Source organism: Biomphalaria glabrata, chromosome 2 (genome assembly GCF_947242115.1).
Source record: "Biomphalaria glabrata chromosome 2, xgBioGlab47.1, whole genome shotgun sequence".
NCBI classification, from domain to species: Eukaryota; Metazoa; Mollusca; class Gastropoda; family Planorbidae; genus Biomphalaria; species Biomphalaria glabrata.
In genome coordinates this window covers 36,981,497-36,994,253 of record NC_074712.1, presented here as the reverse complement: position 1 = coordinate 36,994,253, position 12,757 = coordinate 36,981,497, and the positions used below count along the sequence as shown (strand labels likewise).

General features: G+C 31.4%; 1 protein-coding gene across 5 annotated transcripts in view; it reads left to right on the top strand.

Annotated features, from left to right (window-relative positions):
* LOC106068683 (myosin heavy chain, non-muscle) overlaps positions 1–12,757 on the top strand; it is a 53,670-nt gene that overhangs the window by 28,684 nt on the left and 12,229 nt on the right. For 3 of the 5 annotated variants that reach the window (XM_056020294.1, XM_013228463.2, XM_013228238.2), the window contains 15 exons: positions 956–1,070; positions 1,859–1,897; positions 3,603–3,620; positions 4,343–4,435; positions 4,594–4,657; positions 4,777–4,875; positions 4,973–5,116; positions 5,272–5,367; positions 6,845–6,963; positions 7,651–7,803; positions 9,836–10,006; positions 10,182–10,346; positions 11,819–11,933; positions 12,243–12,424; positions 12,518–12,709. In XM_056020294.1, the coding sequence (XP_055876269.1) occupies positions 956–1,070; positions 1,859–1,897; positions 3,603–3,620; positions 4,343–4,435; positions 4,594–4,657; positions 4,777–4,875; positions 4,973–5,116; positions 5,272–5,367; positions 6,845–6,963; positions 7,651–7,803; positions 9,836–10,006; positions 10,182–10,346; positions 11,819–11,933; positions 12,243–12,424; positions 12,518–12,709 (1,765 nt within the window). The remainder of the gene's footprint in view (positions 1–955; positions 1,071–1,858; positions 1,898–3,602; positions 3,621–4,342; positions 4,436–4,593; positions 4,658–4,776; positions 4,876–4,972; positions 5,117–5,271; positions 5,368–6,844; positions 6,964–7,650; positions 7,804–9,835; positions 10,007–10,181; positions 10,347–11,818; positions 11,934–12,242; positions 12,425–12,517; positions 12,710–12,757) is intronic. The other 2 variants (XM_056020295.1, XM_056020296.1) reach the window with 2 other exon arrangements.

The window sequence follows — 12,757 nt, the reverse complement described above, 5'->3', positions numbered from 1 at the left end:
ACTGACCTACTTTTGTGAATCAATTCCTTTTAAAATCTGAATCTATTCCTTTTAAAATCTGAATCTTTTGCAACATCATGATTGTTCTGTTAAAGTATAGATAAAATAAGATTTGACATATCTTCTAAGCAGTAAGTTTTAATTTGGTCTCATAATTACCAGCAAATGACAAATCCTCCTGAATACATATGTGCCTTAGTTAAGCTTCCTAGTCCCTTTCATATTGTTTTTCTTACCAGAACTTAAACCTGAGAATTTCTGGTCATCAGCCAAGTGACCACTCTGCCATCCTATCCTTAAGTACAATAATAGATTTAATAGATTAAAAAAGAAAAAAACTGTTTGAAACCTTGTATTTAAAAAAAAAGTGCCATTTTAAAGGTTTACTTGTGTATTGTTGAACAAGACAATAACATAAACATTTTAACTCTCTAGATAGCCAAGTTGAATGTTGGTATTTTGTCTTCCTAAGTATCACTATCATCTGTTGTTTAACTCATTAACATTAAAGCTCAAGCTTAACAGACAAACCTAAAAGGATAAAAAAGTAGATGTCACAGCTGGAGGATATGATTCACTGGTTGCAGTTTGTGACATTTTGATGTCTGCAGCAAAATATTGTTCATGAAATTAATACATTTGACATACTCTTCCTTATTTGCTCAAAACACATGCTGGAAGTAATGGGCTACATTGATTTCTTTTAAGACCTAAACATAATAGATTTGTGCAATTTGTTTTCCAAAATTGAACCTAAGGAAAAGGCTCATTGATGTCCTAAGTTGTGTACTGATAATAAAAAAACTTGACCTAAAAAAATATACTTAAATCTTACTTTCATTTAGTTTGCAGCTAAGTGACTTGGTTGTCACATCCATTTGAACATTAATAATTTAAGTTCTTTTATATTTCTGGGTGATGATTTTGTCATATTTATTTATTATATCCTCTACAGTGGTGAGTCTGGTGCTGGTAAAACAGAAAACACAAAAAAAGTCATCCAATACCTGGCCTATGTGGCAGCATCCAATCGAACCAATAGACAGTCAGTAGGCTCATCTCATATCCAGGTATAGCCTGTCTACATTGCAGTAGGGCAGTCACACTGTCTTTGTTAGATTCACTTTCAGATTAGAGAGTTGTGAAACTATTAGGATACTTGTATCACAGTTATAAAGATATTTACAATATGACATTTAGTGAAAGTGAAGGATTTTGCCAACTGCATGTGTTGATTACATTTGTAAAAGAGACATTTTAAATACATTCCATTCAATGGAAAAAAATAAAAGTTCAACTAACACCATAAAAAACATTGACTCTTTTTCACATTTATGCTCTGGTTCACACACTTGTATTTTATCTTGACATAACATTCTGCCAAAAATTAACTTGTTTGCTTTCATCTACAATTAATAATATTCAGCCAACTTGCTTGAACATTGTCTGAGTTGCATGATTTAAACTGTTAATTATTTATATCAATAAGTACTTACAATTTGCACATTTCAACGTAATGCTCAAACTTTTGCTAACAATTGAACTACTGTGATTCAAGATTAAAATAAATTATTGTTAACATTTAAAATGTATTTTATTTGTAAATATAAACTTTTAAGCACACAATTTTTAGAACCTAAGGCTTTCTCACTAAAATGTAAATCTTAAAATAGTCAAATAATAAAGTGCTATAAATGTTTTATTTTAAATAGAAAAGGCTTTGGTGCTTTTATATATTTTAAAAAATCACTATTTAGTGCTTCACAGGTTAAAAATCTTGGTGCTTTTTTCTTTTTTTTAATGTCTTTGAAAAACTGACTTAATGGTTCCATTTTTTTCCATGGTGATGATTCTGCAGGAAGGAGGGAAAAGTAATGTTGAGGCCAGTTTAAAACAGGTAGCCCTAACTAAAATATTGTCTGCCCAGTTGATCACATTTTATAATAAACACACACAAGCTCTGTGTGCTTGGTTTTTTTACAAAACCAATTCTTGTAGCTGTTTGTACCCATTGTACCTAGATCACAGTAGCCAAATAATACACACTTTTGGTTTGCTTAGTCTACATTGTCTTGTCAAATTTCATTCTTTTGATAGTAACAACATAATGGTCACTTGTTAACTTGTTACTTTTCATGCATTAATTTTTTTTGGTCAAATTTTAATTTTGCACTGTAGCTTAATAAATTTTTTTTTGGTTAAAAAGTTTAATATTTTACTGTCTTGTGATTATTTTAGCAATTTTATCAAACAACCTTTTTATAATTATAGAAACCAGTGCTTGAGAGATTGGGTTGTTTTTTATTGGACAATGTTTGCTGCTTTTTAAAAATATACTTTTATATATATTATTTTTATGTATCTATTCTAGACTCATGAAACTGTTCTCATTGGGTTACTTATTATAAAGTGGTCCCATTTTCAATGATGGGAAATTACTTCTACTTAAAAAAACAAAAAGCTTCTTGCATCCACTTCAAATTCTTGATCCAAAATTCTGAGAGTGAGTCTAGAATTTGTGCATGGATATGAATATATATATGCATGCTTTTAGAAGACATTTGTATGGCATAACTAAAACTAAGACAAACATATCATTGAAATATTATTGGCATATATCAAAACACTTTTGAAATAAAAAGAAATGGGTTGCATCAAATCTTTTGAAAGACTTATCACACCCCCATCCAGTAATCTTTGATAGAGCCTTTTAGAAAACAAAATCTTTTCAGCACTTACATATGTATATGACACTGTTGGACTATATGAATTGTTGAAGTTCTTAACCATTCAGATTGTTGAGCACATAAAAGTAATGTCTCTGAAAAAATGGCATGAATCTTTTTGTTTGGCTTGAGCTTTTTTTTTTTTTTTTAAATCCAAAACAAATTTAACATTGTGCTTGTTGTCCTGCCATCTTATTCATATCTATAACAATTCTACATAACCAAAGCAAGATCTAAACAATAGTTTAATAATAGATGGAAAAGCAGTTGGTAATTTCTACTTTGAAAATATTGTCAATGATAAATTAAATCCTGTTAATAGAATTCCATGGCTTGGAATAGTGTGTGACCTAACCTGAACTAAATGTGGACTGGTTTAGTTCACTTGTCTCTAAAAAAAAAAAATATGGTCGTGATTAGAAGGCTGTAATATAAAAGCTGACACTAAGATTGAAACTAGATGTAAAGCAAATATTTGTTTGAAAGTCTTGGTCTTATATATTTTAAAATCTAATTCAGTTCAAGAACTTGTATATATCTTATACAATGTTTATTATGTATTGTTGGCATCAGGCAGGAAGCTCATTGCTGTCACAGAAGTGTATACTATTAAATTGTGCTTTAAAATTCAAAACTTGCTGTGAACTAAATGTGCTATAAATAAATATCAGGTTTAAAAAAAAGAAAAATGGTGCCATTTGAATCTCCTGTCAAGACTTGTGAATACTTTCACAACTCCAAAGCCATGGAATTTCAACAAAACTTATTGCTTTAATTGAAACTATGCAACTATTAAGTAGATAGCATGTATGACATTGAACATTTGTTCTTTCTTCTTTTCCTTTGTTTTGTGGAACCCAACTTGTCTTCTCCTAGAACAAGGATTTCAACCTTGTAAGTAAACACTGATATATATATATATATATATACCATTCATCACCATCATCTATCACTCATAGGTCTTGAATTAACTTCAGTAATTAGGTATAACAAGTCATAACACACCCAGTTACCTATAACTATGAAGTTCAGTTCACATAGAGCATTCCTAAGAGAAATTTCTAATTACATCTGATGGCATTCATGTTGTTTGTGTTATTGTTGCTTTGGTGTCATTATTGTATCAACTAACATGTGTTGTTCAAATTTGTATTTTCATAAATGGGATTACAGTAATTAATGTATTCATTCCTATTAAAACCTCTTTAGAATCATATAAATGGTCATTGTAAACGTTTGGATGTTTTATTACTCCTCCTGACTTTTGTTTCATCCAAAAATCATTTTTTACCTTATGCATTTTATATCCTTTGAAACCTTTCTTCCCTTTTTTTTTTAAACCTTAGTGTTCTATTCACCTAAGTTTGGGTTAAAACTTGTTGGATATTAAGTTGATATGCTTAGGATCCTACATTTAATCATTGAACTAATGGGCTTGCTAGCATTTTTCATCCATTGTTGACAATTAGTGATTAAACATTAGAAATCAGGAAGGATAGAAATATTGTCTTTTTTTTTTTTAAGTGATTCTCAGTATCAATCCACTGCCTTTCATTCTTAGTGTCAATGTTTCTGAGGGATTGAATGTAACTTTAACCTTGATTTGAATCCACCAGGGAGAACTAGAAAACCAGTTGCTGCAAGCTAATCCTATCTTGGAAGCTTTTGGCAATGCCAAAACAATTAAGAATGACAACTCATCCAGATTTGTAAGTTGATTGATTTCAATTACAATGATCAGATACTATCAATTGAATTACACTTCCAGTTTGTATTCTTGTCATCAATGTCTTGTTACCATTCTTTTCAGTGTAAATTTATTCATTATTTATTTATGTCATCAATGTCTTGTTACCATTCTTTTCAGGGTAAATTTATTCGCATCAACTTTGATTCATCAGGCTACATATCAGGGGCAAACATTGAAACATGTATCCTTTTATTTATGAATTGTTTCACTTGCTTTACAATCATTTGAACAAGTAATGTATGTGTAATGAGAATTACTAAGTAGTATGATGTAAACAGATGAATTCTTAACCCTTCAAAGATCTTCTTGAAAAATCTAGGGCAGTTCGCCAGGCAGAAAGTGAAAGGGCTTTCCACATATTTTATCAGTTCCTTCATGGAGCTACACCTCAACAAAGACGTAAGCCATTTTATTATCTTGGTTTGAAAGTTATTTTTGCTGAATAGAATCTGATGAGATCAGTTTGATGAATTTTACTGCTTCATTTTTGAAACAGAGGAATTTTTGCTGGAGGATTGGAGTAAATATGCCTATCTCACATGTGGCAAAATACTTGTGCCTGGAGTGGATGATGCTGCAGAGTTCAAGCTCCTGGTTGATGCTATGGGCATTATGGGAATTACTCCAGATAATCAGGCTGGTAGGTTATTTTATTATAGAGTTAAACTTCAACAATACTACAGTGGCACTGTTATACTTTTTTTTAGACATATCCATTTGGTCAACTTTCATTTTAGCCTATTTGTAATTAAACAAAGAAAGAGTCTCAATAGCTATAAATGTTTATACTTCCAGCTGTTCTTCGCACTGTATCTGCTGTTTTGCTTTTGGGAAACATGCAGTTTAAACAGGACAGGAACTCAGATCAAGCTACATTGCCAGACAACACAGGTAGTATTGAAAACTTGTGCATTGATTTTCTGAATAAACAGGCAAGGTTTAGGGCAGTGGTTCCCAAACTTTTTTGTCTCGTAGACCCCTTGCCATGTTTTCTGATTTTCGGTAGACCCCCTGCTTAACTTATATTGCATTTTTGCACATTAATAAACTAATTTTTAAACTAATTTCTAACTGCAGTGAGTCAAAGAATGAAAAAGTAATGTAAAGCTACATGTACATCATAAGTTGGAGAGATCTATCTTTTTTTTTACAGATATAATTCAAATTTAAACCAATTAAAATAACAATTAATATGTATTGCTGGAATCATCATACAAATTGGAAATGGTTTTTTTTTTTGCATGTTCATCATCCGTTTCTAGGGATATTGTTTCATATAGGAATTCGTTCTTCTTTGAAGTAGTCCTTCAAACATTAAACAGTAATTAATTAATTTGCCTTAAGTATCATTGTAAAAGTGTTCGCAAAGAGCAGTCTCTCATGTATTTCTTGATCTTTCACGTCTGGCTCAAATATTGAGCCTGCGGAGCTGTTTTCACAAACAAGAGAAAGGGCAAAGGTGAGTTATTGGCACCTAAACCAGTAAGCTTCGGGCAGGAGGGACTCATTATCCTTGGCTTACAGCCTACCTAGCCGAAGGAAAATGGAATTCAAACTTCTGCTGCTTTACAGCTATACACCCAAACATGGGAAAGGTTTCGTGGGTCAGCCCTGGAGAAAAATATGGAGCTGAAGGCCATTAGGCAGTTTGCAGCTTTAATGCTCATCACACCGATGTGTACTTGAACTGTAGTGTTACTAAAAGAAATTCGTTTCATAATATCAGATGAAGGTTTGTGTAAAACAGTTTTTAAAACTACTTCAAGGGCTGGTAAAATCAATGTTTTATCTTTAGTGTTTTCTGTATTTGGCTATAGTTTAAGAGATCTTGTAAAAAACACTCATCAACCACCATCTTTTCTATATGATGTTGAAAAAAGATTTTGTGAGTCTATTCTGAATTTTTTTTTCACTTTTCTCTTTTTGTCAGGGTGGCATAGTCTCAAATAATCCTTGAGTGTAATTGGTTTCTTATGGCCATAAATAGCTCTTATTATAGACAATCGCTTATTTAACAAGGAAATAAATAATCAACGCTTTAAAATCAAGATTTCTTTTTGTTAGACATTACTTACATGTAGACAAAATTATCTATTTAAATAAGTATTGAAATTAAATACAACTATTTTACTTTTGAGTTTGGGAATAAATATTTATAACTAAAGTACAAATCATTTATAAGTGTTTGAAATAGTTACATTAATGGGGTGTGAACATTAAAGTCATAGACCCCCAATTTACTTTTTCACTTTCGTAGACCCCTTGGAAGTCTTCGTAGACCCCTGGGGGTCTATATAGACCACTTTGGGAATCACTGGTTTAGGGCATCAATCTCTCATGTACAAAATGACACAATTTCTATTTTCAGTTGCTCAAAAGGCATGTCACTTGTTAGGTGTCCCTGTCACAGCACTCACCCAAGCATTCCTTAAGCCTAAGATCAAGGTCGGCAGAGATTATGTCACCAAAGCTCAGACTAAGGCTCAGGTAGGCTGCAATGCAATTCAGAGGTCTAACTTTTCTGATTTTCTAATTCAATGAATTATAGCAGGTTTTTTTTTAGCAAAAGTTGCATTTTAAATAGATAACTCTTTAAAAGAATTCTTTAGAAAAAAATAGTGCTTTTTTTTTTTTACATCATGGAAAATATTTGTAATACAATAAAAAAATCATTAGAAACTAGAACAATATATTTGGTATAAAAAAAGTATATTACTTTCAATACCTTTAGTACAGAAGAAAATATAAACACTCAATATTTATGGTTGGCATTATTCACTTTTGTAAGAACACTTAAATTTGAATCACTTTGTTTTAATTATTTGTTTAAATAAGGAAAATAAACTATACACATCTGGTTTTCACTTAAGAAAAAGCCAATTGTATTTTGAGCGTTTTAAAAGTATGATTTTAAAAATGTCAGGTTAACGTATATTTACTAATATATTTATTTATATTAATTTTATTCTTATAATTGTATTATTTCACATTTTTTTTTTTTTTTTTTTTTTTTTTTTAAAAGAAACAGTTCCATGCAGTGTTATAGTTGCTTAATTATCTTTCAATTCAGCTGTCCTGATCTTTAGATTTAGAACTATTTTTAATTAATTATTTACACCAGAAGATTAAAAACATGTTTTTTGTTATTGACTTATTTAGTGTCTCTATTTGTAGGTTGAGTTTGCAGTAGAGGCTATCTCTAAAGCACTCTATGAGCGCATGTTTAAATGGATTGTGACACGTATCAATAAGTCTTTGGATCGTACAAAAAGACAAGGTGCAAGCTTCATTGGCATTCTTGACATCGCCGGCTTTGAGATCTTCAAGGTAATTATTTAGTGTGAATCATTAAAAATGACCCTCATCCTCAGTGTGAAACTGTTGTCCAAATAAGAAATGCAGCTTAGTATGTAATTGTTCTTTTTGTATGCTTCTCTTTTTTTTTTTTTTTTTGTCTATAATAAAGTAAAAGCCAACCATTATACACTGCAGTAATACAATCTCTTCTCTCTCTCTCTCCATTCCCTATCCCAGTCAAAGGATAAGGTAAATGTATTGTTCAGTTGGAATGCTCTGTCTTTTTTGTATCTTGTGGACGGTTATGACATTTTCTCATGGTGTGAACTCACCTGTGACATGGTCTAACGCATGCTGAGTGCACTGTGTTGTAAGACATACATTGCATAAGTACTCAGTCAAGCCAAGAGACACATTAGTGACAATTTTTTGTTGAGCTTATCAATTCCAATGTTGACCTCTGTGTCCAATGTTGATATGCTCATTTTCTGGAGGTGATGATAGTTTGCAGTTTCTACTTCAATCTAATTTTTAACAGGAATGAGTCTAATCTAGCTTATTAGCATGTCTGTGTCATCTCCCATCATTGCTGAGTTGTCATTAGCCATGGTTATCATGAAATAAATTTGTTAACACAAGTTCATCAGAGTAACATAGTTGTAGGTCAATTGACTTGTAGGCCATTTGGCAGTTGCTTTACTCCTGACTTTGTTTTTAATTACAATCTGAAAGTCATGAAAGTAAAAAGAAATTTTAAATTTTGTGGCAAGTCTTATTTCTTTCTTTCTTTATTTTATTTATTTATTTAATCTTTTTTTTTATGTCAGTGTCTTTTAGTATTTTAGTAATTATGGTTTGTCTAAACAAGTAATTGTCTAAATGGTATCTCTAATTTGTTATAGACTGGCTAGAGAATCATTTCTAGTATTGTTAACATCTGCTTTCATCGATTACTTTTGTGTTGGTCTTTAAGCCTATAGATATAAAATAGGCTCACTTGCCACATCTTGCACAGGCGTCATAGGTTGTAGTAGCAATCATAAAAAAATGTGGTTTGTGGTCACAGAGAAAAACAAAAAACACATTTTTCTCTCAACCTTTCGAGAATTACATTTAAGATATAAGGTTGTCTTTCTAGTTTTATAAAGGTGAATTGAGCAAATAATATCTTCTACACAGGAAATTCAGCTTTAAAAATGTAGAATTTTTTTTTTAAAATTTCAAATAACACACAAGATGGCTTTGTTAGATTTTTATTCTGTTGACATTTTTTTTTATATGCATTCGTAATAAGTAAAAATAAATATAGATTAAAACAGTCAGTGGTGAATGTTGTTTTAATTCATTGTTGTAGATCAATGTAACATTTTTAAAAAAAAGGCTTTTTATGCCTTGCGGTACTGTAGCTAACCGCGGTGCACTTAGAGAAGCGTTACTTTTGCAAAACAAGTTCTATTTCAACATGTGGTCTAAACTATTTAAATTTTAGCCTAGGGATGGTTCAAAAAGATGGAAGGCGGTGAGGAAATGTAATTCAGATATGTTATATACATTCAAGTTCGTGTGTTTGGTTGAGTTTTTTCATTTTTAAAATCTTATTATGTTTTGTTAGTCTTTTAAAACTAGTTCCCTCAAAATGCCAAGTGTTATTTTTTCTTTTTTCGCAGCATTTGTGTGCTAACTGCTTTCCTGTTCTATTGTGAAAGATTTGATTAAAGTTTTATAAAGACATGTATTAATGTTGTTGCTGCATGTTTATGAAAATGTTTTAATTATTGTACATTTAACATTGATTTAAATTTAGGAATACAATTTATTTCATTATTATAACCATTAAAAACTTTTAAAGACTTTTTACACCATTAGTTAATGTTATTTCTTTAAGTCAAATAAAATGTATTATTGAAATTTTTTTTCAGCTATTTAATAAATAATTTCATTATTATCATTAAAAAGAATTAATTAACCCATATTTGTTGTTTGTCATGTATTAGTTAAGAATGTTACAGATTATAATCATCTTAAAAGATCCTGTTGACTAATGTATAGTTCATTTTTCCAGATGAACTCGTTTGAGCAATTGTGCATTAACTACACCAATGAAAAGCTACAGCAGCTATTCAACCACACCATGTTCATCTTAGAACAGGAAGAATACCAGAGAGAAGGCATTGAATGGAAATTTATTGACTTTGGCCTGGACTTGCAGCCCACTATTGATCTATTAGAAAAAGTAAGTCTTCTTCTTATCCTCACTCATATAGAGATGTACTGAAGGGAAAGACTAGATTAGAAAGTTACAAGGAAAAACAGACAAAATGGAAGTAATGAATCTAGTTAAAAAATGCAATAGATATTTTATATTTATGAACTTAAAATTGTGTGTTTTGTATTCCCTCTTTTGACAGCCTATGGGGATCTTGGCTCTTTTAGATGAAGAGTGTGTGTTTCCAAAAGCCACAGACAAAACTTTTGTGGAAAAGCTGCTTGCTCAGCATTCTTCTCACCCCAAATTTCAGAAACCAGATTTCAGAGCAGATGCTGATTTTAGTCTCATTCACTATGCTGACAAGGTAATGCACAACTTTGTTTCTTCTGCTAATGTGTGTTTGGGAATTTCCCATTTCTATTTGTGGTGCAATTGTACTTAATTGTGCTCAGGAAGTGACATCATTAAACATCTTAGAAAACAAAATGGGTTGAATGCTTATTTGAGAGAGGCTTTTTGACATCAACAAATACTATTTTAACATCAGAAACATGATTAAGTAAATAACATCCCCCCATGAAATGGGGCCAGCCATATCTTTTGTAACTATAGGGAGGGAGGGAGGTGAACATATGAATAACATGCGCATAGCAGCCTTATGTTTGGCTTGGCTACCTGTAATGGAAGTGACAGAGTCTATTCAGGTAAATAATCTAGCTAGATCAACAACTGCTAATTCATTGAAAAACAAGGTGGATCTAGATTCTAATTTCCTCCCCTCTTTTGTTTTAATGATTTAACCTAGTTACTAAGTTCCTGGGCTGGGTCAGCCAGGAAAACCAATGACTTGGCAGAATTTAAGTCATTGATTTGATTGATTAACATGCATGACTACATTGACCTAGTTCCTAGGAACACGTGAAAACATTGTGAAATAACGTCTGTATTTCATAAGATAAGATCGATTGATCAGTTAAAATTAATTAAGATGGTAGATCTAGATTTCTAGCCTTAAAGCCAACAAATAATGGCAAAGTCTACATAAAAACAATTAAGCTTGATGTATCTAGATCTACTCAATCAAAATGAAAGTAAACAAAAATGTTTAAAACCAGCAAATGCTTCATTTCAAGGTTTGTAAAGTTTTTGCATTTAAGGTTTTATACAAATTGAGAGATTCAATGTAAGGTTGATGTAAAAAGTCAATGATACTGTAAGACACCTTAGTTCATTTTTTTTGTTATGTTTAGAACACAGTTGCAGCTTTGACACATGTTCAACTTGGGTTAGTTCTTGGTCACTTAGTCCTCTTTATATGGGAGACCATGCTTGAAGGGTTTTTAAATACTCGTGTACATTGCTTATTTTTTTCTTGGAAGAATCTTATCTTTTAAATTATGGTACAGACATTCCTTTAAAAAAAATAAGATAATTGTTTCCTATAGGTATTTATGTGTTAATTATTTTTGGTGCATGTTAATTAGAGAGGTAAAACAACACAGGGCATGACATGGCCTAAATTGTGCCAAGGTGCCAAAATCAAAAATATCAAATATAGTAAAACACATAGATTCTACTTTGTATAAATATCTGGAGTCTGAAGGAAAGAATTTAAAGAAATCAACTTTGAATCAGCAGTTATTTTTTTGAATACAAGTCTTTAAAGACATAAGCAGTCTAGTAACTTGAGGACAAATTTACAGTGTTTTTGAAGCGGTTCAGACTTAAAGCTTATTTTGTGCTGAGTTAATGCATTGTTCTTGACTTTGGGATTATAGGGAATTTTTCTTCTAGAAATTGTTGATACAAAACTTTAAAATGGCAATCTTATTTTAGGTGGACTATTCAGCTGACCAATGGCTAATGAAAAATATGGATCCTCTCAATGAAAATGTGGTCTCAATTCTGTCTCAGTCGTCAGATCCATTCTATGTCAACATGTGGAAAGATGGTAAGAATTAGTAATTAGACTCGCGTTTAAGATCTAGTCAGCAATAAATTGATGGAAGCAATACATCGACAAACAACCAAATTTTGTTAAATATATATTTTGGCGTAATATTAGAATAAAGTTTTTATTTTTGTATTAAACTATAAGCATTTAAGTTGGAGACAGAGTACTGTTTTTAAAGTTATACATTCAATTGTAATTTTCTATTCTTGCTGGTTTTTTTGTTTAAGCTTAGCGTAGCCATAAAAATCAGAACCAAAAAAAATTTTTTTATTAAGTTTTTAGATTGAGTTTTCTTTTCTTCTTTAGCTGAAATAGTTGGCATGGGTGCAGCTCAGGCAGCAGATACAATGTTTGGATCACGTGCTCGTAAAGGCATGTTCCGTACTGTTAGCCAGCTTTACAAAGAACAGTTGGCCAAACTGATGGCCACTCTACGCAACACAAACCCCAATTTTGTCAGATGTATCATACCCAATCATGAGAAAAAGGTATTCAGATGAAGTATTTTGATAACTTTGAACAAATGCTATAGTTAAAGATCATGTTAAATTGAGAATAAAAAACTTCATTTTGGTCTCTAGGCTGGAAAAATTGAGTCACAACTAGTGTTAGATCAACTGAGATGCAATGGTGTTCTGGAAGGAATCAGGATTTGCCGTCAAGGCTTTCCAAACAGAATACTGTTCCAAGAGTTTCGTCAGCGCTATGAGATCCTTACGCCCGGTGCCATCCCTAGAGGTTTTATGGATGGCAAAAAAGCTGTTGAAAAGATGGTAAGGAATTCATTTATTTAGGAGGGCTTTTATAACAAATAATTCAAA